This window comes from Papaver somniferum, chromosome 11 (assembly GCF_003573695.1).
Source record: "Papaver somniferum cultivar HN1 chromosome 11, ASM357369v1, whole genome shotgun sequence".
In the NCBI taxonomy this organism is placed as follows: domain Eukaryota; kingdom Viridiplantae; phylum Streptophyta; class Magnoliopsida; order Ranunculales; family Papaveraceae; genus Papaver; species Papaver somniferum.
This window is the reverse complement of record NC_039368.1, coordinates 53,045,220-53,057,985: the sequence shown is the minus strand read 5'-3', so window position 1 is coordinate 53,057,985 and position 12,766 is coordinate 53,045,220. Positions and strand designations below refer to the sequence as shown.

Here is a 12,766-nt window from a genome sequence, read left to right as displayed (position 1 = left end):
ATAAATAAGGAATTTTGTATGTTTGTTTATTACACATCCAAAGCTCGATTGTACAAAAAAAAAACATTTAAACACATCATTCAAAAACTTGTGAAATAGAAACACACATTCTTTTGATATATTTATAGGTCAAGATAACATCAAATATACATTATTTTAATTGAATAAAGATGTTTTCTTCGTCAAGATAACATCACATATACATTATTTAAATCGAATTAAGATGTATGGTTAGCAGGCATACACTTTCAATCGATAATACATTTCACTAGAAAATTATAAATTTAACTGATTAATAATATTATGCAAGAAAAGCTGAGTTGAAACTTATTTATCGAGTAATAGTTATTTCAAACATGAAATTTAAACTAAGCCAGTATATTAATGAAAAAAATCATCAATATGAAGTAAAACATAATTATCATTTACATCATTCATAAGTTATGTTGGTTGTGTACATAAAGCACGTGCTAAATAGATTCTAATTATGCCTTAAATTAAAGATCGTATATGTATTAATCAAGTCCCATGGATAACTGATCTAAACAAAATATACACGCAACAAATTTGAAGACTGGAAGTTATTTTTTTTTAAAATTGGGATGTTAAAAGGTCTATTAGCATCGTAATCAGATCCAGTTTTAAGAGTTGAGTACTAGTCCTAAATTAATGCAACCAAATCGATAAAAGAAACAATCAAATTTCTTCATAATTTTTTTCTTTTTAATTTGTTTGTCTTTCCCATTTTAGATTGAATCCGATTATCAGTATAAAATTATTGTTAGTTATTTACAAGTGTTTTAATTGAATCTGAGCTTATTATATCTTGGATGTGAGATGTTGGTGAACCGAAATGGTTTGAGACCTTAATTTTGTTACGTGTTCAAAGAATTAATTTTCTTAAGGATTTTTTACATACTTATACTCTTGTTTTTATCTTTTTATTTTGATCATTCAGTTTAGAATTATGTTTCCTTAATCCATAAAATCATATTACAAATATATTTCCATGCTTCCAAAGAAGAAGTTTATATGTTTTATATGATAAAACATTCTGCTTATATTGGTTGTGCATCAAATTCATTTTTTTCCAACAATTCTAAAGAACCTTAATGAAAAGCATTGCCAAAACAAATTTCAACATTTTTCTTCCAGTTTTCACAGATGGGTACCGATGAACCCCACCCTTACTGTAAGGGACCTTGCGTGTCTATCTATTTTTGATATGTTTCTTTGGGGTCTGTTTTTGTTATGTTTCTTTGGGGTCGGTTTTATAAACATTTTTTTTTTGGAGGGTCAAACATAAACTGACTTTTTTTTGACTTTTTTTGATGGACACATATTGACCGATTACATGGCAAATAACCATTGGGTTAATCATTCAAAATCATGTGGTGCTCTTGTTAGATTTTCCATTTGCCAAAAGAAAGCCGTGAGCACTGCGGCAAAACTTACTGCAAATTCATATAAAGGGGTATAATCGTAATATTAGTATATCCAATCTCTCTACTTACTCCCGAACCCCAAAAGAGAAGTAGAGAGACGAGACGACCAAAATATAAACATAGAGAGGAGAAGGTATAGGAAATAGATTCACTACCTTTTTTTCTTTTTCTTTTTTTGGTTGTTTTGTTTCTGTAAAACCCTAATTTTGATTTTCTTTGGAGACTTTGTATTGTATGTGTCTCGATCTTTAGAAGTAAAATCGAACTTTATTCGTTTCTCTTTAGGGTCGATTTGAGAATCGATTTTTTAAGTGATAGAAAGAGAAAAGAAATCTCATTTTTCTGATTACTTCAAATCCAACTATTTATCTTCGATACATGAAGAAAAAAATAGTGTAATTCTTACAGTATAATCTATTCAAGTGTTGTATTTATTTGAGGGTTTTAGGATCTTCTCATGTTAGTTTGAATTTCATTTATTTATAACTTTTTTAGGGTTGAGTTGGAATTATTAAGGCTGGCGGATTTCAAGGTCAAGTGATGGCGGATCCGCCTGGTTTCCGCCACTCTTTGAGATTCAAAGTCGAGGTCATTTTATTATTAGGGTTAGGGTTAGGTTTTCAGTACGGCACAGAGGGGAAAAAAGACAGTATTTTTATTAGTTGCAGGGAATTCTTGGCTTCGGAAGTATGCTGAGTGTGCTTAGAGTACACCTCCCGTCCGATATACCAATCGTGGGTTGCGAGCTTACCCCTTATGTATTACTGCGGCGACCTGATAGCTCCATTACTACAGATGATGTGTCTGAATCAGCTCCCCTTGATGGTTACTACTTAAGATACAAGTGGTAAGTTTTTACTATTTCCCTTTGAATATTCTTGTTTTCCCTCTTCTTTCTTTACTTTTTTAGTATTACTTGTAACCCTTTGAATAATTGCTTAGACATTTGTGGAAACAATCAACTGAATGTTTTATTGGATAATGGGTGATTTTTGATGTTTTAGCTGACACATGCATAAGTGAAATTGAGTTTCGCTAAGCTGTTTTTTTTTTCCTCGTTTTACAAGTTAACCTTTCATTAAAAATGCTCCCTTTCCCAGGTATGTGATACATAATTGGCCAATTTGTATCTCAAAATATATTGAGGAACTAATATTAGAATATCTGAGCAAGTTTTAATGCTTCAATCTGACAATATAAATCATCCAAGCTAAGGATGAAAGAATAACGAAATTTTGAGTATTTAGTAAGTTTTCCAGCTAATTATAATACAAGCTTAAAAGAGGCCAACTACTCAACTTGCTCAGATAGACAGCGAATCAATATCGTTATTGACGTTGTTGCATGTGCGTAGTGACACTTACTTTTTTTTACTTGAAGGATATGTGGTTGATGTCCTTATACACTACTGACTCACCTTAATGTCACCACATGTCATTACGTGTTATAGTCACGTGTTTAGTCATTCAATATCATGCCATATAAGTAGTTAAATCAAACAATCCAAGGCTTTGGAATTTACAAATTGCCCATTTTTTTTTTCCGTTTTTATTGTCACGAAAACTGTGTTCTTTGCTGTTTTAATTTTTTGAAATATATGTTTGCCTTTGTCGTATTAATATATGAAGGTGCTTATTTGTTAATGTGTGTTTTATTGTAGTTTCTCTGGTCTCTTTGTAGATATTATTACATTAATCTTAGACCATGGTTTATCTGTTCATGTACATTGAATATCTTTTGTTGGTATTTGGATTCCATAATCCGATAAATCACTTATGACCCCTTTTTATATTGTAGGTATCGCATTCAAAGTGACAGAAAGGTTGCCATATGCAGTATACATCCATCTGAACAGGCAACCTTGCAGTGTCTAGGCTGTGTTAAGGCTAAGATAGCTGTTTCCAAAAGTTATCATTGCACTCCTAGGTGCTTCTCAGATGCATGGCAGCATCATCGTCTTTTACATGACCGAGCCGCTAGTTCTGTAAATGAAAATGGGGTCGAAGAAGAAGAGATGTTTGGAAGATTTAATAGTACTGGATCCGCAGTTAGTAATACAAGTTTGTCCGGTTCCACATCAAGCATAGCGAATAATTCGAGTTTAAATAATGGTTCTGCTCCTTTATATCCTACAACTGGTACCGAACGAAGTGCTGGTGAAACATGGTTTGAGGTGGGACGCTCCAAAACGTATACCCCGTCGGCTGATGATATTGGGCATGTTCTAAAATTTGAATGTGTAGCAGTGGATGCAGAAACGAAGTTGTCTGCTGGACATGTAAACACAATTATGACTTCGCGTGTCATCCCAGCTCCAACCCCAAGCCCGCGTCACTTGGTTCCAGTTAATGGTATGGATGTGATGGGCCACTTGGATTTAGATGGTCGTACAGCATCTTCAGGAACCTTTACCGTACTATCATACAACATTCTGTCTGATGCATATGCGACAAATGAGTTATTCAGCTATTGTCCCTCATGGGCTCTTTCTTGGCCTTACCGTAGGCAGAACTTGTTGCGAGAGATTGTCGGCTATCGTGCAGACATTCTTTGTCTTCAGGAGGTACTGTGTGTACACTTTATTAGTCATTGGTTGATTTGCTTATTGGAATATGTTTTAGTTTTGTTCTCTTTTCTTTTTGGTTTAAATTAGATAAGAACATCATTTTTTTTTTCCGTGAAAAGTTGTTCGCTAGTACTACCCTGGTTTCTGTTTGATACAAAAGAGAGCTAAGCATGCAATGGTGAAATATCGTGTTTGTAGCTTAAGAGAGCTAAACAAGTACTTCGGTAATCTTTAGTAGCAATTATCTGCAAAATACTGAGATGCAAACATCTGATCGTTATAGTTGCAGGCTTAGAAATATGGGTTATCTGGACTGAACTTGACATTTCTAGGTTTAACTCTCTCTTACATCAAATAATTTTGACAGAAGCCATTCTGGTTTTTCCTTTTCATGGTATTCCAGTGCATGTATAATGAACTGGAATACTAAATAAGAAAAAGACTATTCTTGTCTCATATTAGTTATTTAGATATGAAATTGCTGTATTAGCTTGGATTCAAGATTATGTCCACATAGCCAATCCTTAAGTTAAGGATTTAGTTGCAACAAAGCTAATCATTTCTTATTTCAGGTTCAAAGTGATCATTTTGATGAGTTTTTCGCCCCTGAGTTGGACAAACATGGTTATCAAGCTCTCTACAAGAAGAAGACAACAGAGGTTTGCTTGCGGACATTTTTGATTTAATGGTCATAAACTCCAAATATTCAGTTTGTGATAATGAATCTGTTCACTGTAGGTTTACACCGGGACTTATGCTATCGATGGTTGTGCAACATTTTTCCGAAGGGACAGATTTTCCCATGTGAAGAAATACGAGGTTTGGAGATGACAGACTTTCTTTTGAATTATTGTTACTCTGTTGGTTCACATGTTAAACAGTTTACTTTTGTATGTAGGTCGAATTCAACAAGGCTGCTCAGTCACTGACAGATGCTGTGGTCCCAATCACTCAGAAGAAAGCTGCTTTGTCTCGACTTCTTAAGGTGATTTTTCTTCTTTGGGAGTCTCTTATGCAGTTAGTTGGTGCTTAGATTCTTTCCCAGAATCTTACTCCCTGTATTATTCTATTTGTCCATTCAATTTTGTATAGGATAATGTTGCGCTAATAGCGGTTCTGGAAGCAAAATTTAGCAACCACGGAGCCGATACTCCTGGAAAGCGGCAGCTTCTTTGTGTGGTAAGAAAATTGGAATGTTGTCTGTTACATTTTCATTTGTGCAAAGCATCCTAATATGTTACTCTAGTTTGCTATGTATCACTCGATCCTTGATAATCACTTTCAGGGTTTGCTGTAGATATTCAGTAGCTTCTTATGGACATTAATTTTGTTGGTTAGTTTTTTAGTGGTTATGTCACCCTGTTCAATCATGCAAAACTGTACCTCTTTTGTAGCATGTTTATTTTTTTGTGAAGCCAATCAGCGAATTCTTTTTTGTGTGTGATATAAGTTCTATTCTATACATTTCCACCCTTTGTTGAAATAGTACTCATGTCGTAATACAGAGACACCGAGTTATATTCGACTAACCGGTTTCTCTATATAGTTTGTACTGTTGGTTAGATTGTTGCTTTTTAGTTGGTGACTCCTACTCTGTCAATGTGTGGGCACCGTGATGAGTGAGATATGAAGAGGGTCCTTAGGAAGAGGGGAGATGGTGACAAATATCACATAGATATCAATTTTGTAGCTTTTGCTCTTTGGAAGTAATATGATCTGTTAGTTCTATATGTTGGCTGGTTGATGGGTTCTCCAGCAGGCAGTGACTCTAGTGTTTTCGTAATATTTAGATTGTGATTCAGTATATAATGTTATGAAATTTCTCAGTTAAGCCTTCTTCGAATATGTGGTTATGTTGAGCATAATCACCTATTAGCTAGTCTTCTGTGTATAAAAGGTCCAAAACTCTTTTGACAGGCATTGAGCTTGTAACATGTAAGCTAGCATAGATAACAGTTGTTTCTTCAGATACATCATGAATGTTCATGAATATTTGATTTGATTATTCATTGTTTACGAGTTTCTTCTGACTATATTTGTGTTCTTTTGTGAGTACAGGCAAATACACATGTTAGTGTTCAGCAAGATTTGAAAGATGTTAAGCTTTGGCAGGTAATAATCCAACACTTTCTCGCCCTCGATGTGTATGTTTGCATTTTGCTAGTCATCTGAAAAACTCTCTTTTTACATCTTCATTTTGATCTTATTAGGTTCATACACTCCTTAAAGGATTGGAGAAAATAGCTGTCAGTGCCGAAATCCCTATGTTAGTTTGTGGTGATTTTAATTCCATTCCTGGAAGGTTGGGTGTGGCCTTCGTTGCCATTGTGGTTCTTCATTATTTAAAATAAGTGATTCCATAATTTATCCTTAAAAAATGCGTTATAAAGAGATTATTTGGCTCGACTGCAGTGCTCCTCATGCACTTCTTGCGATGGGTAAAGTTGAACCGATGCATCCAGATTTGGGGACAGACCCGCTTGGGATCTTGCGGCCTCCAAGCAAATTAACTCATCAGCTTCCTTTGGTAAACATGTTTCTGGCTATTTTGGGTTGATTTTAAATGGGTATTATTTTATCTGTATCTGACTGTTTATATTATCTTTTACAGGTTAGTGCTTACTCATCCTTCGCCAGAATGGGTGTTGGTGCTGGTTTAGAGCAACAAAGGAGAAGAATGGATGCAACTTCTAATGAGCCCTTATTCACTAATTGCACTAGAGATTTTATTAGCACCCATGATTACATATTTTACACAGGTTGATATTATTTCTTTGTCTTCGATGATGTATTTTAGAGCTCGTCTCCTTGCTCATTCTGCTAGTTTTAAGTTGCAGTTGACTTCTATATGATATGATTTCTAACTTATTGGCGTGTGTGATTTCAGCGGATTCTTTAACAGTTGAATCGCTATTGGAGCTCTTAGACGAGGAGAGCCTGCGAAAAGATACAGCACTCCCTTCACCAGAGTGGTCCTCCGATCATATTGCACTATTAGCTGAGTTCCGTTGTAAGCCAAAGCAAAGACGTTGACGATAATAGGGTAAGCACTTGGTCTATTTACTTTTACCTCTATGACATTGTTAGCTTACATTTAAGTCTCACGAAACAGCATTTCATACTGTGGTTGTTGCCTACTTTACCTTATATCCTTGAGCATTTTATCTGTGATTAAGCTTCTTAAGATAAGGTTTTGTTTTATGCATTCGAAAGTTGCCAGAACATCTCTACAATCAACTTTGCGTCTAATTGTTTTAGAAATCTCCAGTTGCCTCAAGTAGTCTGCCTTAGATTATTATTTATGAACTCGTTAAGGTACATTTACAAGCTAATTCCAAGAGTATATTTGGTCAAACATAAAAATGAAGTCAATGTATCTCCTGAGCTGATTGCAAATACTTCCTTAAAAACCTTTTTGAATGGACTTGCAGTTTCCAGTTTAATTTTACCATTCTAATATGCAGGCAAGTGGTACATAATTTTGTTCTAAGAGTTACTCATGCTTGATTATTTCGACCAATTCCTCCTATGCAGGGTTTCAAGATCGATTGCCTCCAGAAGAAAAGTTTTTGAACTAAAAACCTGGTAAACATCTTTTCATACATGAAATAGAAGATAGAGAAAAGAGAAGAGGGGAAAAGTGGACCCTATCACTCTCTCTGGCTAAAGATGAAGTTATATCTTTGTTGGGGATCCAAGCAAATAATCTTTCTATGCTACTTGTATACTACCCGCACCCATCTAGAAACAGGGAATTGAAGAAATATGGCAATTCCCACCCTTCATTCAAATTTTGGGCTCTTGGAGCTTTTTTAGCCCTCTTAAGGTGTAAGTTTCAACTCAGAAATATTTACTTAGCAGTTCTCAAAATGTCTAGTTTATGCAAAGGAAGTTTGAAATATTTAGTTTTTGCTTCTTACCTTTTGTTTTTAATAACGATTCCCATGTTAATGATGGAATTCCCGAACCGTAGCATTCTGTGTATAGCCGGCCTTGGCCACAACCAATTAATGCATCCATTGGGATTCCCTTTCGTTGTTTTCTTATTTTTTTAATTTTGTTTGTTTTGCCTTGATACTAGTCGGAGCTGTTTTTGGTGTTACATTGTTTTTAGGGATGATTTAGAATAGAATTGATCCCTTAGTTACCCTATACAGAATTGTTTCATTTTGTTAAGCACCTATACAAAAACCAATTCCTGGATATCAGTTTTTTTTCTCGGAGGTGCATTTATAATTTAATTTCCCCTGTAATTTTTTTTTCCTATAGGCAAAGGCCTTCAAAAGGCTAATAGTTCCCCTCAACCGTTGGTGCGAGCCAAGCAGGAGGCACATACCAGTACATAGAGGATTTTTTACGTTTTGCCCATTGAGCTAGCTCATGAGCAAGAAAATTACAAATTCTAGGTTGAAAACTAAAGATACAAGTAGATAGCTTAGAAGAATACAACTTAATGTCTTTAAACATGGCATCTGTACTAGGATCATCATCAAAAAAAACCAGAAGAGAATTGTTCCACCAACTTCTTAGCATCGCTTTCTATGATGATATGAGTCATCTTTTGTTCCACTGCTTTCTTAAGAACTCTCCAGATAGCTCTAGCTTCCGCTTCTTCTGCAGACGAAACTTCAAACACCATATCAGCATAGAAAGAGGCTTTGCTTGTGAAATCTCTCATCACATAGCCTGCGTCATTATCTCCAGTAATGTCATCGAAGGCTCCATCTGTATTACATTTTATCCAACCAAACGATGGGGGCATCCATTTGTGACTTAGAACAACATGGGTAGTAGGAGTAGCTACAGGGGTAGTTTTCCTAGTGAGAAGCATAGCTCTAGCTCTTTCTAAGACATAAGTATGATTTTCAGACAAATTTTGAAAAACCAGATTGTTTCTACTAGTCCAAAGAGACCACATGATGGCAACAAAGAGACTTTGAGAATCGTCAGGAAATCTGAAATTTTGGTCCAGGAGCCAAAACATAAGCCACTAATGAAATTTTTTCTGAGAAAAGAAAGAAGTGTTTATGCAGAAACTGGACAAAAACCAGACCTTAGAGGCGAAAGGGCACAAAACTAAAGCATGCATGATGTTTTCATGAGGATCCTTGCACCTTGCACAATCAATAGAGTGCATAGGCATTCTAGTGTGAAGGACAGTGCTAGCAGGTAAAGCATTTTTTGCTGCTTTCCAAAGGAATAATTGAATTCTGTAAGGAACTCTAATTTTTCAAATATGCAACCAAAGATTTTTACAGGGAGAGGGTTTGATGCCTCTGAGTCCCAAGTAGGCAGATTTTGAAGAAAATTTACCATTTTTTGAAAGATCCCAAGCCCTCCTATCAGGAGTGCAAAGCTGGCTTAAGGGAATAGTGACAATCTTCTTAACAGAAGCATCATCGAAGTGGGTAATGAGTCTAGACACATTACAGGTTCTAGTATTATCATCAATGAAATAATCAACTTTAATACTAGGGTCAGGAGGGACAAGAGGGTTGGGGGTTGCAGAACCCAAAAATGAGATCCATTTATCACACCAAGGGTCAATAAATTTTCCATCACCAACAATCCAGGAAATAAAAGGTTTTATCAAATCCTTTATAGTATGTAAGCATTTCCAGGTCCAAGAACACTTATCAGGACATTTAGCATTCAGAAAATCAGTTTTAGGGAAATATCTAACTTTTAAAATCTTGGCTAACATGCAGTCAGGATTTTCAATAATTTTCCAGACATTCCTAGCTAACATAGCAAGATTGTTTATTTCAGCTTTTCTGAATCCCAACCCACCTTCAGATTTAGGAGAGCAGAGAGTATCCCAACCCAGAAGGTGAAGTTTCATATCTTTTGGGTCAAGAGTCTTTCCCCACCAAAATTTGCAAAGATGAGCATCCATCTGTCTGCAAAGATGTTTGGGATTAAGAAAGCCCCCATATGAAATAAAGGAATGGCTTGACCAATATGTTTGACCAAAGCAGTTCTAGCAACCTGAGAAAGGATCTTATGTAGCCAAACAGTAATTCTGGCATCCACAGCTTAGAGAATACCCATATGGGTTTCTGTCACCTTCCATAAGCCATACCTCTCTAGACTTGTCTTTCCAGTAGAGTTCTTCCAGAGTGTAAAGGTATTCTAGTATGGCTTTGAGTCTAGCAGAAGTAGTAGTATCAGTAGGGGCTGAAATCTGTAAATCTAACAACTCTTTCCTGATGGTAAATATATCAGTTTGAATATTACCAAAAGAAGATTTGTTCCAATCTCTAAGGCCTTTTTTGTACTAAAAAGCTTAGCTCTTAATTTGTAGGCTGGAGATCATATAACATTAACAGACCAAGAATTTGCTATAATGTCTCTGCAGGTTGGATCCTCAATCCACATAGCCATGAAATGGAAAGGTCTAGGCATGCAAATTTCCTCATAGTTAAATCCTATATGCATGAGACAATGATCTGAAGAATCCTTAGGGAGGTTGTTAACACAAAATTTATGACAAAGGTCTTCAGCAATTTGGTTTAAAAAACATCCGTCAAGCCTTTCAAAAATTAAATCAGGACCTTGTTGCATATTGGACCAAGTAAATCTAGGACCTGAAAAGCCAAGATCATGCAGGTTAAAAACAGAACAGAAGTTTCTAAGATGTTCAAAATCAGGATCATTTACTTCAAGACCTCCATTTTTATCTTCAGTTCCTAAAAGAGTGTTAAAATCTCCGATGAAGAAAACAGGATCATCTATGATGTAAAACATGTTCCAGCAATTTGGTTCTAAGATGTTTAAATTTCCCCCGTCAGTTGTGAAGCTCTTGTCGTAAAACATGTTCCATTGTACCTGTTGATATAAAGTCTCCACGCTGTTCTGTTTCTTGGTTATAAGGTGGCCCGAACTGGCGCATTCAGTTTTGATGAGAAGTTAATCTCTCCCTCTGGTGTCTCTATATATTGCTTGTATTGGGGAAGGCATGCATGTGCTTCAATAATGAAATGTTATTACCCGATCATAAATTCCCCACCTATAATGATCGTATCAAGTACGAACTGTGCATTCAGGATGCTTCAAAGAGCATGTATACTATGGGAAAGGGAAGACTTAAAATAGAGATTCCAACGAGATTCTCTTGCATTCTTCGTCCATGCATATCAAGTCACTGTTATTATAAGTGCAAAGGACATTTACTCCTCACAACTACCGTAATTAATTATCAAAACAACCTTACTGGTTTCTGTACTTGAAAGCTTGACCACATTTTCCTTTTTAAACCATCTTTTCTTACTAAAAAAAACACCCAACTCTCTCTCTCTCTGGAAGAACTAGAGGTGCAAAAGAGGTTACTGATGATGAAGATAGCAGTATTCGTGATCATAGGTGTGGTGTTAGTTGGGTTTGTAAAATCAGATGTTGATAAAGATAAAGGAGAGTGTCAAGATCAATTGATTAAGTTATCGACATGTTTATCATATGTTGGTGGTACATCAAAGGCACCGACTCCAAGTTGTTGCACTGGTCTGGGTGAAGTACTTTCAACGACTAAGAAGTGTCTGTGTTTACTTGTCAAAGATCGGGATAACCCTGCATTAGGTCTTCATATTAATTCTACTCGTGCCCTTGGTCTTCCTCGCTCTTGTAATGTCCCTGCTAATATCTCTCACTGCCCTGGTACGTCTAAAAGAACCAAAATCTTACATTTATTTCTAAGTTTTTCTCTGTTCACTCATGTTAATGCTAACGATACTATATGTACCCGACATCTAAATGTTTAAATGTTTTTGTTTTCATCGCTGTGAACCATTTGGTATGGATGGCCTCTAGCTCTTCTACATTTGGCTCCTAACTCACCGGAAGCCAAAGTTTTCGAAGACTTCACCAGTAGTAGCGCCAACACGAAAACAAACTCTACTGGTATATAATCCTTTTCTTTTTCCTTTTTACATTGAGATTTAAGAAAACTCAAAGTTATTTTTATTTATTTATTTTTTTTAATTTTTAAATCTGGGTTTTTACTACAAGAAATCTGCCTAGTCCAACTGCTGATGCAGGTGCAAAAGATGTGAAAAAGAACGGCGGCGACAAAAGCACCGGAAGTGTATGGGTTGGGATAAAGATGTTGAGCATGGTGATGATACTGGATGTGCTACTATTTGGTGTCTGATGCACTCCACTGTCCCTCTTAGTATTTTATTTGGTATAGACACAGCTATCTCGGATGCAGGGTTGTGTTCAATCCAGCATCCCAGTCTCGATGTTCTATTTTTACTTTTTTTTTTTTTTTTTTTTACGAGTCTTATTATTGTCAGTAGTCTGCAACACTAGTTTCATCTCTATTATTGTAATGGAAGACAGTTTACATTTCTGGCATGGTATCTTCTGTCTCTGTGTTCCTTTTTTACTAATATCATCATTTTACAATTTTCTTATTTAGCCATAGATTGTGAAATGAGAGTCCAAACGGGGAAATGGTAGGGTTTGGCTTCTTCTGGAAATGATATCTATCATGAAAAAATAGTCTCTCTTTTAAATTTGTTCTTTAAATGATGGGGCCTTAACCTTAAGCTGTTGATGAGATTTCAATTTTACAGAAAAGTAAAGAACCAAAACAATCCCAAAACAAGCACACTAAGAGCTGAAATGAACCATCCTCGTGAATAATTACATGACTCGGAGTGACTCGTTCTATTATGACACGGTCGCACCTTCCTTGCCTTCTACTATGGACACACATTTTTTGTGCCCTCGATTATACCAGTATGCAATTACAGTA

At 35.8% G+C, this 12,766-nt stretch overlaps 2 protein-coding genes across 4 annotated transcripts; both read left to right on the top strand.

Annotated features, from left to right (window-relative positions):
• Nucleotides 1-1,539: 1,539 nt before the first annotated feature.
• Nucleotides 1,540-8,044, top strand: LOC113321658 (carbon catabolite repressor protein 4 homolog 2-like). Its single transcript, XM_026569573.1, has 12 exons — nucleotides 1,540-2,292; nucleotides 3,243-4,008; nucleotides 4,584-4,670; nucleotides 4,750-4,830; nucleotides 4,910-4,996; nucleotides 5,104-5,190; nucleotides 6,070-6,123; nucleotides 6,222-6,313; nucleotides 6,424-6,538; nucleotides 6,623-6,770; nucleotides 6,899-7,054; nucleotides 7,546-8,044. Exons 1-11 carry the CDS (start codon nucleotides 2,135-2,137, stop codon nucleotides 7,042-7,044), a joined length of 1,821 nt encoding a protein of 606 aa, XP_026425358.1. The 5' UTR covers nucleotides 1,540-2,134; the 3' UTR covers nucleotides 7,045-7,054; nucleotides 7,546-8,044.
• Nucleotides 8,045-11,304: 3,260 nt separating this feature from the next.
• Nucleotides 11,305-12,371, top strand: LOC113323818 (protein YLS3-like). Of its 3 annotated transcripts, none has more exons than XM_026572167.1 (3): nucleotides 11,305-11,664; nucleotides 11,818-11,907; nucleotides 12,045-12,371. In XM_026572167.1, the coding sequence occupies exons 1-3, from the start codon at nucleotides 11,343-11,345 to the stop codon at nucleotides 12,155-12,157; spliced, it is 525 nt and encodes a 174-aa protein (XP_026427952.1). In that variant the 5' UTR covers nucleotides 11,305-11,342; the 3' UTR covers nucleotides 12,158-12,371. The 3 variants fall into 3 exon arrangements, with proteins under 3 accessions (XP_026427952.1, XP_026427951.1, XP_026427953.1); XM_026572166.1 differs by having other exon boundaries at nucleotides 12,015-12,371; XM_026572168.1 differs by having other exon boundaries at nucleotides 12,028-12,193.
• The last annotated feature ends 395 nt before the right edge of the window (nucleotides 12,372-12,766 follow it).

What these genes read in the sequence shown, in the direction of transcription:
- LOC113321658 (XM_026569573.1), top strand. Translation starts at nt 2,135, where the DNA reads ATGCTGAGTGTGCTTAGAGTACACCTCCCGTCCGATATACCAATCGTG. An exon ending in CCCATGTGAAGAAATACGAG is followed by an intron (nt 4,831 to 4,909) that starts GTTTGGAGATGA and finishes TTTTGTATGTAG; the next exon opens with GTCGAATTCAACAAGGCTGC. An exon ending in AAGATGTTAAGCTTTGGCAG is followed by an intron (nt 6,124 to 6,221) that starts GTAATAATCCAA and finishes TGATCTTATTAG; the next exon opens with GTTCATACACTCCTTAAAGG.
- LOC113323818 (XM_026572166.1), top strand. Translation starts at nt 11,343, where the DNA reads ATGATGAAGATAGCAGTATTCGTGATCATAGGTGTGGTGTTAGTTGGG. An exon ending in TAATATCTCTCACTGCCCTG is followed by an intron (nt 11,665 to 11,817) that starts GTACGTCTAAAA and finishes GATGGCCTCTAG; the next exon opens with CTCTTCTACATTTGGCTCCT. An exon ending in CACGAAAACAAACTCTACTG is followed by an intron (nt 11,908 to 12,014) that starts GTATATAATCCT and finishes TTTTTACTACAA; the next exon opens with GAAATCTGCCTAGTCCAACT.